General features: G+C 29.5%; 4 protein-coding genes across 4 annotated transcripts; 2 read left to right on the forward strand and 2 right to left on the reverse strand.

The window, feature by feature from the left end:
- The first annotated feature begins 446 nt into the window (after positions 1-446).
- LOC109603527 (RWD domain-containing protein 4) lies at positions 447-1,323 on the forward strand. Its single transcript, XM_020020027.2, has 4 exons — positions 447-605; positions 656-765; positions 817-1,009; positions 1,057-1,323. Exons 1-4 carry the CDS (start codon positions 501-503, stop codon positions 1,222-1,224), a joined length of 576 nt encoding a protein of 191 aa, XP_019875586.2. The 5' UTR covers positions 447-500; the 3' UTR covers positions 1,225-1,323.
- On the reverse strand, positions 1,252-3,246 carry LOC109603526 (RUS family member 1). Its single transcript, XM_020020026.2, has 8 exons — positions 3,023-3,246; positions 2,656-2,971; positions 2,457-2,601; positions 2,236-2,399; positions 1,987-2,186; positions 1,683-1,936; positions 1,453-1,630; positions 1,252-1,399 (listed from the first exon to the last, which is right to left on the reverse strand). Exons 1-8 carry the CDS (start codon positions 3,093-3,095, stop codon positions 1,320-1,322), a joined length of 1,410 nt encoding a protein of 469 aa, XP_019875585.2. The 5' UTR covers positions 3,096-3,246; the 3' UTR covers positions 1,252-1,319.
- Positions 3,247-5,808: 2,562 nt separating this feature from the next.
- LOC109603530 (mpv17-like protein) lies at positions 5,809-7,115 on the reverse strand. Its single transcript, XM_020020032.2, has 3 exons — positions 6,662-7,115; positions 6,473-6,604; positions 5,809-6,206 (listed from the first exon to the last, which is right to left on the reverse strand). The coding sequence occupies exons 1-3, from the start codon at positions 6,920-6,922 to the stop codon at positions 6,021-6,023; spliced, it is 579 nt and encodes a 192-aa protein (XP_019875591.1). The 5' UTR covers positions 6,923-7,115; the 3' UTR covers positions 5,809-6,020.
- A 3,220-nt stretch (positions 7,116-10,335) lies between these two features.
- LOC109603534 (isocitrate dehydrogenase [NADP] cytoplasmic) lies at positions 10,336-11,945 on the forward strand. The gene is made up of 2 exons (XM_020020035.2): positions 10,336-10,500; positions 10,562-11,945. Exon 2 carries the CDS (start codon positions 10,565-10,567, stop codon positions 11,789-11,791), a length of 1,227 nt encoding a protein of 408 aa, XP_019875594.1. The 5' UTR covers positions 10,336-10,500; positions 10,562-10,564; the 3' UTR covers positions 11,792-11,945.
- Positions 11,946-12,368: the final 423 nt, after the last annotated feature.

The raw sequence follows: 12,368 nt of genomic DNA on the forward strand, positions 1-12,368 counted from the left end.
ATTACTACTATTTTTAGAAGTAAATTTAAAGAAAATAAACATCAATTAACTATATTTATACTTATATAATGCTTTTTTCACCGAATAATTTTTTAAAAGCAGTAAATTATAATTCTATTAAAAAACTAAAAATGATATTCTTCTTATGGATTTTGGTTTTAAACCAGAGTATCCAGAGATATATATTTTCATGATTTGCAATGAAAAAAGTTTGTTAAAATCGGACGATAGAAATTTTATGGTGTCTCACTTTCAAATGAGCCACAATGTATATTTATTTATATTTAAAACAATTACATAACTATATTAACTGAAATTAATTTAAGATTTTCTAAATTATTTTCAAGACTCGAATTGCAAGTGTTTTAATAATTAAAACTATTGGAATTTGAGGTAGTTTATTTTGGCACACGTTGCTTGAAAATTTTATTTAATGAAATGACAGCTAATTTCTAACCTAAAAATATGTCGAATGTTTCTAGCATTTAAAAACAAACATAATGTCGGATTTGGAGCTCCAAGAAGAAGAGCGAGAAGTTTTGTCTTCAATTTACGATGGAGATGAAAATTTTAAACAAATTAATCCCACCACTTTTCAATACAAGGTAATTAAAAGAATTTTGCAACTATTTTAATAAATTTGGTCTTATTTTAGTATGGTGAATCGGATACGTTGAAGTCATTTTTGATTGAAATTAAGTGGATAGAAACATATCCGACTGAATTACCAATAATTAACATGGACACTTTTTACAATAAGCACATGTATATTCAATTTTAACCACGTTTACCCCAATTAATAATAACACTTTTTAGTGTCCAACCACTTAAAGAAAAAGTGGTGGATTTGGTGAAAACTGAAGCAGAACAATACTTAGGAATGTCTATGACCTATTCACTATTTGAATTTGTCAAAGAAATGTTTGATGAACTGATAAAAGAGCAACCAGAACATGAAGAAACTCCAGATGTTGATAAACTATGTATTTCAGATCCTAATAATCCACAAGTAATTATTACAATTAACTATAATATGATCTGACATTTTGTTTGTAGGAGACAATAAAAAAGGAAAAGAAGGAACAACTCACAAAAGCGCAAAAACGGCGAGCCTGGAATAGAACAGATGCTAAAGGAGAAAAACCCAGAGGATGGAATTGGGTGGATTTGGTTAAACATTTATCTCAAACTGGTTCCAAGGATGATACAGTTCCCAATTCATAATAATCTATTTTTATATAATAAAATAAATTTAATATTGTATAATATGTATATTGTTTCATGTAAAATTTTTATAAAATAACTGGATGGCTTTGATGTTAATTCAGTTTTTTTAAGTATGTCTTCCAATTTGCCCTCCAATCACCAACATTAATATCATGTGAAGACAAATCCCACTCTAAAATACAAAATTATAATTATATATTTCAAGTTTACATAATTGGTACAAACCTTTTAGTTCTAAAATAGTGAAAAACATATTTATTTCAGCATTGACAAAGTCTGAAAAGTGGGAATAAAATGTTACAGGGATTTTATGAACATGATTTAATCTCTGGTAGTTTTTCATAAATGATGAAAGCCTTGACACTGTTGTGCTTTGATGCAGATGTCTTTTGGGATTTATCTCCTAAAACAGTTTTATTTAAAAAACAAATGTACCAGTATATTATAAAACATACCAGTCCTTGATCAAAATACATGCACAAAGCCAAGGCCAATGTTGTGGCATAAAAATATGCCTCTATAACAGTTCTTGAATTTTCAGTCTTTTCAAATGATACATGGATGTAACCCTTTTTAACATCTGGTATAATAAGATAAGGTTTATCTGCATAATTATTGAGCAATTTACTAAAATCTTCAGCTCCATATGACTCTCCAACTTTTTTTATGGACTCTCCCATCTTTATTTTAAATCCACACAGGTTTGTGTCTAAAGTACATTCATAATTATGTAATTCTAAATGGTAATGTTATACTGACCATTCATTCCCCAGCCTAACACTACTGATTCCACAGAATTGACTGATTTGGGACTTAAAAGTACCCCTACATGATAGTAATTCTTGAGCAAAATAGCCAGTCTTTGCCTGTTAAACTTTTTGAAAATCAAAGATTCCACAGCTTTGTAATTTGAGAATAAATGCATTAGAATCAGTGCAATAACAATTGCCATTTCCACCCTAAAAAAATTTCATTAAATACAAACTAATAAGGCTTTTACTAACTTACTGTGCATCATTAACATAGCTAAGTATCATTATACTCAGCAAACTGGCTATTAAATTTACCACAGTCTCCTGATTTCCATCAATAGCAGATATCTCAGCCATATTTTCATTAATAGCTTGATGCTGAGTAATTGATGCTCTTGTTGCACCTCCAGCCACACCAACCTGAAAAACTCTAATATATTAATGCATCTTAAATATTATTTATGTTTCTATACATACCATAGATTTGAGAATTGAAGAGACACACAAAATTGGCATGCTGAAATTTTTAAAGTATGGCAAACATAATTCTATTGCCATGGCCAAATCATTTATGATGTCTGCAAAGAATCTCCACTTCTTACAATCATAATCTAGGTAACATCTAAGAAAGAATTTATATAATTTGTTTATCAATTGTGCACCTTTTTAAACTCACCCTTTCCACCATGCAAAGAAAATCCTTCCAACCATCCCAGCTCCATCTTTCAAAATCCAAGTTACAGTGGCAGACAGTGCGGTTGCTTGCGCGTTTCCAAAGCCCATACCCTTTAATATTGCTCTTGTTGTAAACGCACCTGTTAAAGTGCTGCAGAAAGCCTGAATTGTATCCCATAGCTGATAGTCAAAATAGTCATCACTGACACTTGTGGGGTAACCGTGAGGCAGAAAAATTTGCTTGAAAAAGGTGATTATATTGTAGAAATAATTGGTTAAAATGCCCCTTGATCGTTGTCTAGTAATTTGATTGGGTCCTGCAAATTACAAGATGTTGACTTGGTGGTTCATGTTAGTGTTTTTATTACCTTGACGTCGGTAATAAAATATTTCCCCGTTAGATCCATATTGTTCGTGGATTAAGAGTGAAGATTCAGACATTTTTGACGATAAATTTCATCATTGTTTAAAATTGTGTTAAAAAATTATAGGTTAAGATACTGTTTTGTTGACAATTTTAATAGACGACATTTAACCTTTCATAAACAATATTTTTTCAAGAATCTTCCTGTGATAACTTTTGTAGTGATCTAACATTTGATGCAGGTAATTTTATTTTCTGTACTTCTTTTTTCTATATAAATTATTATAGGCAACCCATAGAACAAATTTATAATTTTTCAATTTTTTTAATTTAATAAATGTAATATCTTGTACAATAATACAATCTTAGGTAATGTTGTGTTTGCGGTTGATAAGTATGGGTATATCCCCAACGTACGTCACCGACAACCGGCGTGAGCTTCATACGCTGTGTTGCCATTCACATTTCATTTCATTATTTTCTTATTAGTCTTTGCGCTTTTGTGTCTTGTGCCTCGTTTTGTGTATTTGTATTTTTACATAGTTTTATTTGTTAATGGTATTTTCATATGTCTATTCTATTAAAATGTACTTATTATTATTTGTTTATTTTCAGCATTGTTATTTCGTTCTTAAATTTTAAACAAGTTATCTTTTGAGGTAATTGGAGTCTCAAATGAAGTACCAAATTTTATATAAAATTCCTAACTAGTTTTTCTTTAATCACAGCATCTTTTAATAATACCTAAATAATTAAATACTTATTGTATATTTAATTATTATTTAGGTTAGTATACTTTTTTTTCAAATTGTAGATTATATGTAATGTTTAGCTTTACTTTTATGTTTCATATAAAACTTTTGTTAATTGTTTAGACTCGTAGCTCCTAATTTTGGCTGTAAAAAATAGAAAGAAAGACATTCTTCCTATTATTTTTTTCAAAATATTGTACTCGCGCCGAAGAGTATCTTTTCAACAAGTAAAAAATTAAGATTTAGTTGAAAAATATTGACTAATGGGATTTTTCATTGAAATTTTTATGAACAATTTTTTTTATATTGTGTTCCTATTTTTCTCAATAAGTTCAACAGAAATTGAATATATTCAAAAAAAAAAAAAAATAAATAAAAACCTAATATAACCTAACCTGACCTACATTTTTTCAGAAAGTTCATAAAAAAAAAATTGTCAATATTAAATTTAATAAAAATTACAAAATTTTCAAAAATTCAACAAAAATTGACAAATTACATTATTGACAATTTTTTTATATTCTATTTTTGATGAACTGAAACTGATGAAAAACAGGTCAGGTTAGGTTACATTAGGTTTCCATTTCTTTTTTTTTTTTTTTTTTTGAAAATATTTACAGCAAAATTTCGTTCATCTTGAAAATAATATGGTTCACACTCAAAATGTTGAGAACATGTGGATGCGATGCAAAAGGAAACTTCGTCACCAATTTGGAACTACAGAAGATTTATTTCTCTCATATATGCATGAATTTATTTGGAGAAATAAATTCCGAAACGGGGACCATTTCAATGCCATACTTAAGTGCATTAGACAAACAATATCCTCTCTTACAATAAATTTTAATTCCGTATTTATTGTTTCGTTTCATTTCTTTCGTATTATTTGCCACAACAAAGGCATGATATAATGTCAAATAAAAATAAATTATAATTTCTCCAAATACGACTTATAACACAAATTGGCAACACCGCCCGCAAATTAGAAGTAAAGCGGTCAGATAGCGACGTACGTTCTGCATAGGTTCATACTTATCAACCGCAAACACAACATTACCCAATCTTAATATACCGTATCAAAAATGATGAGCGTGTCTACTCGCATATTGAGACGGAACATCAATACCCCTTTGTAAACAAAAAGGAAAGATATACATGCAATTATGTGGGCGGGCCGAACTGACTGGAGGGGATCATTTGGTTTTGCTGCGTTTAGCATGCGGTTCGTCTCCGCAGACGTTGTTTTTAGTATATTTTATTTAATTTTTGGGATACATTTTTATTTTGAAAAAAGTAGTTTATTTTTAGAATACTTATTTTTGTTTTTGATATACCCTCAAAAAATATTTCATTTTACATATTGAAAATTATACAAAGTTACGGAATTTAAATGGAGCATCCGAAAAACTCGAACTACATCCCTACGCATACGGAGAGTTACTAAATGCATTCGCAAAGATTAATTTACATTGTGCGCCGGCGCGCACCAGCACGGCGCATTGTCTCCGAGAGTAGGGATTCTTACTACCGGGCAAAACTTTTCTCTCTTTGTCGTGCATCCATCTCTTACAACATCCAGACACGAAGAGCATTTTTCGTACGGTATAATAGAACAGGTATCGAATGAAACAAATATTTATTCTCTGTTAGTTAATACTTATTAGAATATATCATAAATATGAACTGTACTACTTGAATGGGATGCCAGTACCTACAATGTTTATTGTGTTTCCTATTATTGTTGTATTTACTGTTCGACTGGACGATCTAATTTTATTCTTAAAAGCATTGCGTACTTTTAGTTTTCAATGGACAAAATTATAGCAACTCTGTGGTCTATGGTAGAACTTCTTATACCTATGGTGAGGTTCAATTATGTAAAAGAGTTATATCTAAAAAATATTTAACATTTTAAGATGTTGTCATAATAATGGCCACTATTGTATATCGTGATAATTAATATAATAATTTAAAACTTAATATTTTTAGGTAATGACTCAAACATAAATATAGATTCATCACATAACAAAAACACTGCTTTAATGATTGTTTGTGTATTTTCAAAAATAGATACCAATTCTGAGGTACATTATATCACAAGAAATTCTCAATACATCTAAAAAATATACAACTAATTAAATAAATTAAAATAACACAGATCAACATTATATAAATACCATAGACTATCAAATGGTACATACATCACAACAGCTTTATATTTTTAATAATTAGCTAATAATTTCACTATGGTCAATTGCTGAGCAACGCTCGCTGCTTCGTTATTTCGATTTCCTTATTTCGGATTCTCAATTCGTGCATATAGGCCAAGAAGCAGCACCATACCAAACTACACATGCTCACGTAGGGCACCCTATTCTTCTCCGGAACATAGCAGAAGTTTATCGTTTGCAGGAACGGCCAAAAACATATCGCAACCTGAATCAATACTCGTGTTTAATTAAGATTAAATTACACATGTGAGGGAATTCTTACTAATCAGTATGCAAAGTTCAACAAATCTTATCATGGTCACGATGAAAACATGAATATTTCCGTTTAAATGTAAGTTAATTGATTGATAAATATTGAGATAATATATTATAATCAACAAATTAATGCTAATTTTTACATCAAATATAAATATGGGCTTGTATAATTGTAAATGACTCAAAAATAATTAATGCCTAAAATAACATAAATACCTTGTAAGAAGGCAGAAATTTTTTAGACAACTCTTCGTATGACTCATCTACAGTTTTTCCCTCCAAAAGACTCATTCCAAAGAAGAAACAGGCTAACGCCGCAGGACCATAAGTCATTTGTTCTATCACAGCCTATAAGAGTAATTGTTTGATAAAGTACAAAAAAATGTAATATCTCCGTAAACATACTTTTGTTATGGCAGTTTTTAAATTTTGATTTGGCCAAATCAACGTCGATATCCTGATCCATCCGTAGAGCGTGGGCGCGGTGAAAAGTCCACCGTACAAAGAAAATCGGAGTGCCTGCATCCAATCGTAATTTTCCCATGTCTTGCCGGCGATGGTTTGTTGAATGATCGCCGATGTCGGCCATATGGTGCCATACGAAATCATTCCCCTAACAATCGGATGGCGATTGGTGAAAGCGACGAACCGTGAGAAAACCGACATAATTCAAGATCTGATTCACCGAACTCACTCAACAACAATAATTGCAGCGTACACAATTGTTGATCGTCGTGGACAATCACTTTTTCCGATTGAACATAGACCGAAGTCTTTGCGGCCGACGGGATGAATGTGTGCGCGTCGTTTTCGCCACAACAAAAACTAAACCCCCTCATTTCGATTCGCATGCCAATTTCGAAACCTTGGACTAGCATTTAATCTTTTTACAGACATTGGTTTAATGATTCGCTTTTATCGCGCAGCTCGCGTGTTGCGTCATGCGACACGTGCGAATTATTTCGAGCGAAATTCGGTTTAGGCATTTAATATATTTGTTCGTCGCCAAAATGTATAAATAAACTATAGACACGTTTTTCCTGTGATTTCATATGTTTTGACGTGCACCTGGGGGTGCCAAAAGGAGATGTTAAGTAATTAATATAAACGAAATATATTGATTAATGTGGGTGCGCTTCGTGGATCGTATTCTACGAATTTCATACATATGGTCTTGACCATGGATATTCTGATGAAATACAACATAAATTGTGTAACAAATTATTTAATTTGCTATTTATATTTAAAATTATCAAATATTAATTTGAATAAATTTGAAATGAATTTACCCACTTTTGATAATATATTTTTATTTAAACTAAGAATTGAACTTATGACAATTTTTATTGATAAAACTAATCAGTATAGATATTTTTAAAACAACTAGTTAAAAACGTACTTTTTTGATAATAATGTTTCGTTATTAGAAAATATCTATATTAATGGAAAAAATATATAAAAATATAATTTACGAGGTTTAATATACAGTATGTAATTAGTATTTTAATGATTTAATTCACACATTGGATGGCGATCTTAACAAAACAATAAACTAATTTAAAAATTAAATGTAACATTCTTATAATAATTATTTTTAATTTGTGAAATTTAAATTTAATTTAATTAAGTTTTAAAATTCTAAAATATGTTAAATTTTAAAATTGAAAAACTACAGTAAATACTGGAAAATAAATTGTCATTTCTTTTAAAAAATATTTAGAAAGCAATAATTTACTATTTTTATTTTTATTTTAATGATTATATATAATATATTTATTATAATTTTAAGATTAAAAAAAGTACATTAAATTTAAAAATTGAGAAGCTATAACCAATACTTGAAGATAAAAATATAATTTACTACGATAAATTTGTATTTTAATGACTTAGTAATAAATTAGTAAAGTAATTATAAATTAATTTATTATAATTTTAATATTAATATTATAATAAATTTGAGAAATTTGTTAGTTTTATTTAAATATAGAAAATTGAAGATATAACAATAATTAAGAATTAAGAAACTATAACAAATACAAGAAAATAAATTATAATTATAACAGAATAATTATTTCAATTTCAATATTTATCATATAGTTTTTAAATTTTAAAAATTCATATTTGAAAACTAAAAAATGTAATAAATACTTTTATACCAATAGATTATGTTACTTTATTATTTATTTGTCATTAAAATATATATTAATATTTTATTTATTAATATAACAGTACTATAACATAGACAACCATTTCATCAAAGAAGAGTATTCGGTATTGCATATATACAACATTTAAATGTAACTAAATATTGATTTAAGATTTATAGAATTTCAAATAATTTTATGTAATTATGTTATGCAAATTAGCATCACTTTAAAAAATATTTCAAGATCTTTTTTAACAAATATTAAAAAATGCATGTTAAAATAATTAATATATAAATAACAAAATTAGTACACAAAACGCGTGCTAAGATTTCTTTATTTTTTAAAGATATATAACTTATAAGCCCATATGCACATGGTTTTCAATGATTAATGAATTAACTCTGCTGTCGTAATAGTGCGATGAATTCTATAATTATCAACTTATTACAAAGTGAAATGATGACAAAACTGTTTTTATGTTTTGTTTTCGTTGTATAGATGAGATTTCTGATAATAAAACTACAATAATAACAATAAGTTGTACCAAATAACATAAGTATTCAACAACAACACATATTATAAACACAAACAGTTGGAAAACTTGACCAACGTTTGATATAGAGCATTAAGGAAAAAACAAAAATAATTCCAAGTTGATGAAATTATCAAAGTAGCTAACAGAGATAAAAAAGAATAAACATCGTTAATGACTGGCCAATAATTTGTAACGAATGTTTTTTTAATTATTGATTTCTTAGAAATTAACATGAATTCTTAGTAAATATAATCAGATTTTTTTTTCTATTGAACCTTGAACTTTGAGTGGAGATTCTGGCAAATCCATCTGCCTTATCTTTTTATGTAATTTTTAGTTAATAAACATATAACATAATCTCTATATATTTTGTTATTGAGATTAAAATTATTATTTAAATTATGTGCTCCATGACATGTAAATTTTATATAAAAATATTTGATACGTTGTTAATAAATGTCATTATATTAAAATATTGTGCTTGTTTAAATGTATTCTATTTATATTTTAAATATTTTTGTTACTTATTTCAAAATCATGTTTTCATGGAATAGTCAACACGAAGAATTATAATTTCACAATTATTATACTATTGCCATATTACACAAGTAATAATATTATTGTAATATAGATTAATCTGTTATCATGTTAAATATTAAATCGATCGATACAAAACAAATGTCACACAACTATCAGTAAACATGAAATTGAACGTTATTTTTACATTTTTGGTAAATTCTTTGTTAATGTTAATTTTACGTATAATAAATGCTTATTATGTCAATCGAAAGAATTTTTAATATTCAGTTTAATTATGCTATGTTTTAAGATGCATAATATTAAACATAATTAACGAACACCCAGTATATAATTTGGGAATAATGATAATGGCTCTTTGTAGGATGACGTGTATGACAAGAAAGAAGTTTTCTGCATCAAAATTGGTGGTCTTAGATCATATTAGTTAAATCTCTCAAATTTTTGGAAAAAAAAATTCAAACATGATGTTTGTTTATAGATTATCGTTTAGTCATTATATTTGCAATTCATTAAAAAAATTGTTGTTCCTTTTAAGATTTATAACAAAATGTTTCACTTTAATGTGCCATTCTATATTTTAAGTAAGAATACGAATAATTTTTATAAGTTTATTCAAAAAATATTTTAATTTACGGAATCAGCTGACATGTGTCAAAAGAACAGCTGTTTCATAACCACATTTGACAGATACAAAACTACTAAAAATAAATAAAAATTAATTTTAAAAATTAGTGTTTTATTGACCTTTGCATTACAACCGACAATTCCTATGACACCGCAAACCAATGTTTTTAGATATTGATTCGATAAGTCGAGTGGTATGATCACAAACATTCTCGCCCTTCTCTAAAGAGTGAGACAGAAGTGGACACGTCGCCGCATATTCATCGTGTCTCATTAAAAACCGCTCCCCGTCTAAAAATTGTTATAAACAATTCAGTTCGCGAGTGAGAAAGTGATCTCTTGCCGAAGCAGTCTATTTTTATCTTCAGTGTTGTGCGTGTTTGGATTAACTTGATAAGGTACCAGTTAACGGTAGTTACATAACATTAATTGTAACTCAGTATTATTTGTTTTGATTAGAAAATGGGCAAAATCAAGGCTGGACCGGTCGTTGACATCCTGGGCGATGAAATGACCAGGATCATCTGGGATTCCATCAAAGAAAAACTCATTCTGCCGTTCCTCGACATCGAACTGCACGTCTACGATTTGGGCATCGAGAACCGCGACAAAACCAACGATCAGGTAACCATCGATTGTGCCAACGCCGTTAAAAAATACAACGTTGGAATTAAGTGTGCCACCATAACACCCGATGAGAAACGAGTGGAAGAGTTCAAATTGAAGGAAATGTGGAAATCACCTAATGGTACCATCAGAAATATTCTTGGAGGAACTGTATTCAGGGAGGCCATTATTTGCAAGAACATCCCCAGGTTGGTGAGTGGTTGGAACCAGCCTATCATTATTGGTCGTCATGCCCATGCTGACCAATACAAAGCCACAGATTTTGTGGTGCCTGGTGAGGGCAAACTGGAGCTGATCTTCACGTCTAAATCAGGAGAAACTATCAAACATACTGTACATGATTACAAGGGAGCTGGTGTGGCCCTTGGAATGTTCAACACAGATGAATCCATCACAGACTTCGCTCACTGTTGTTTCAAATATGCCTTGGATAGGGGATACCCGTTATATTTGTCCACCAAAAACACAATTCTGAAGAAATACGACGGCAGATTCAAGGACATTTTCCAGAACATCTACGACACACAATATAAACCCCAATATGAGGCCAAGAAAATCTGGTATGAGCACAGACTCATTGATGATATGGTGGCCTATGCCATGAAATCTGAAGGAGGCTTCGTATGGGCATGCAAAAACTACGACGGTGACGTGCAATCCGACTCAGTAGCTCAGGGATATGGATCATTGGGATTGATGACCTCAGTGTTGATCTGCCCTGATGGTAAAACTGTAGAATCTGAGGCTGCTCACGGCACTGTGACTCGGCACTACAGACAATACCAGAAAGGACAGGAGACTTCAACTAATCCCATCGCATCGATTTTCGCCTGGACCAGAGGCTTAGAACACAGGGCGAAGTTGGATAACAATAAGGAACTGGAGAAATTCGCTAAGACTCTGGAAGAAGTTTGCATTGATACCATTGAGTCTGGATTCATGACTAAGGATTTGGCGATTTGTATTAAGGGTATGAACAACGTGAAGAGGTCTGACTATTTGGAGACCTTTGAATTTATGGATAAACTGGCTGAAAACCTTAAGAAAAGAGTTTCAATCTGACTGAATTCTAAACTATGATTTTTTGTGTTCTGCATTTACGTGAAATGTATCAAATACGTATTTTTGTGACTGAATTTTTCATATTATCTATTTTACAGATAAGGTGAAGGAATATTTTTTGAATAAAAAAGTATTATAATACATATGTTCATCATAGGTTTGTTTTATTTACTTTACATTTGCTAGTCATTGTTTGGTAGACATAATGGAGAGTGTGTACTTTAAACGCATTGAAATTAACCGGTTTTTAAATGCATTTATTAATAGAATTCAAGGTCAAAAATATAGTTTATTGGTAATTTGAACCTTGATCCTTTGTCAATTTTATTTATTTAATCAAATTCAAGAATTGTTAATTGAATACAAAAAGAAAAATAGATATTTAAAACATTAAGAATTGAGATAATAAAATTGTTTTAAACAAAATACAGATTAAACTTAATATTTTATCAAAATAAGTATTCAAAAAATCTACTTGAAGTTGAATTATTCCAAAAATCGGATTACCAATGGCATTAAACATAACATATATATTATCAAAATAAATTTCAATAAATAATGTAATATCTTGCATAAA

The sequence above is a fragment of the Aethina tumida genome, chromosome 5 (genome assembly GCF_024364675.1).
Source record: "Aethina tumida isolate Nest 87 chromosome 5, icAetTumi1.1, whole genome shotgun sequence".
Taxonomy (NCBI): domain Eukaryota; kingdom Metazoa; phylum Arthropoda; class Insecta; order Coleoptera; family Nitidulidae; genus Aethina; species Aethina tumida.

What these genes read in the sequence shown, in the direction of transcription:
- LOC109603530 (XM_020020032.2), bottom strand. Translation starts at nt 6,922, where the DNA reads ATGTCGGTTTTCTCACGGTTCGTCGCTTTCACCAATCGCCATCCGATT. An exon ending in TAAAAACTGCCATAACAAAA is followed by an intron (nt 6,605 to 6,661) that starts GTATGTTTACGG and finishes TTACTCTTATAG; the next exon opens with GCTGTGATAGAACAAATGAC. An exon ending in AATTTCTGCCTTCTTACAAG is followed by an intron (nt 6,207 to 6,472) that starts GTATTTATGTTA and finishes GTATTGATTCAG; the next exon opens with GTTGCGATATGTTTTTGGCC.
- LOC109603534 (XM_020020035.2), top strand. Translation starts at nt 10,565, where the DNA reads ATGGGCAAAATCAAGGCTGGACCGGTCGTTGACATCCTGGGCGATGAA.
- LOC109603527 (XM_020020027.2), top strand. Translation starts at nt 501, where the DNA reads ATGTCGGATTTGGAGCTCCAAGAAGAAGAGCGAGAAGTTTTGTCTTCA. An exon ending in CCACCACTTTTCAATACAAG is followed by an intron (nt 606 to 655) that starts GTAATTAAAAGA and finishes GTCTTATTTTAG; the next exon opens with TATGGTGAATCGGATACGTT. An exon ending in ACTTTTTACAATAAGCACAT is followed by an intron (nt 766 to 816) that starts GTATATTCAATT and finishes AACACTTTTTAG; the next exon opens with TGTCCAACCACTTAAAGAAA.
- LOC109603526 (XM_020020026.2), bottom strand. Translation starts at nt 3,095, where the DNA reads ATGTCTGAATCTTCACTCTTAATCCACGAACAATATGGATCTAACGGG. An exon ending in GTTAGGCTGGGGAATGAATG is followed by an intron (nt 1,937 to 1,986) that starts GTCAGTATAACA and finishes AATGTACTTTAG; the next exon opens with ACACAAACCTGTGTGGATTT. An exon ending in TGTATTTTGATCAAGGACTG is followed by an intron (nt 1,631 to 1,682) that starts GTATGTTTTATA and finishes AAACTGTTTTAG; the next exon opens with GAGATAAATCCCAAAAGACA.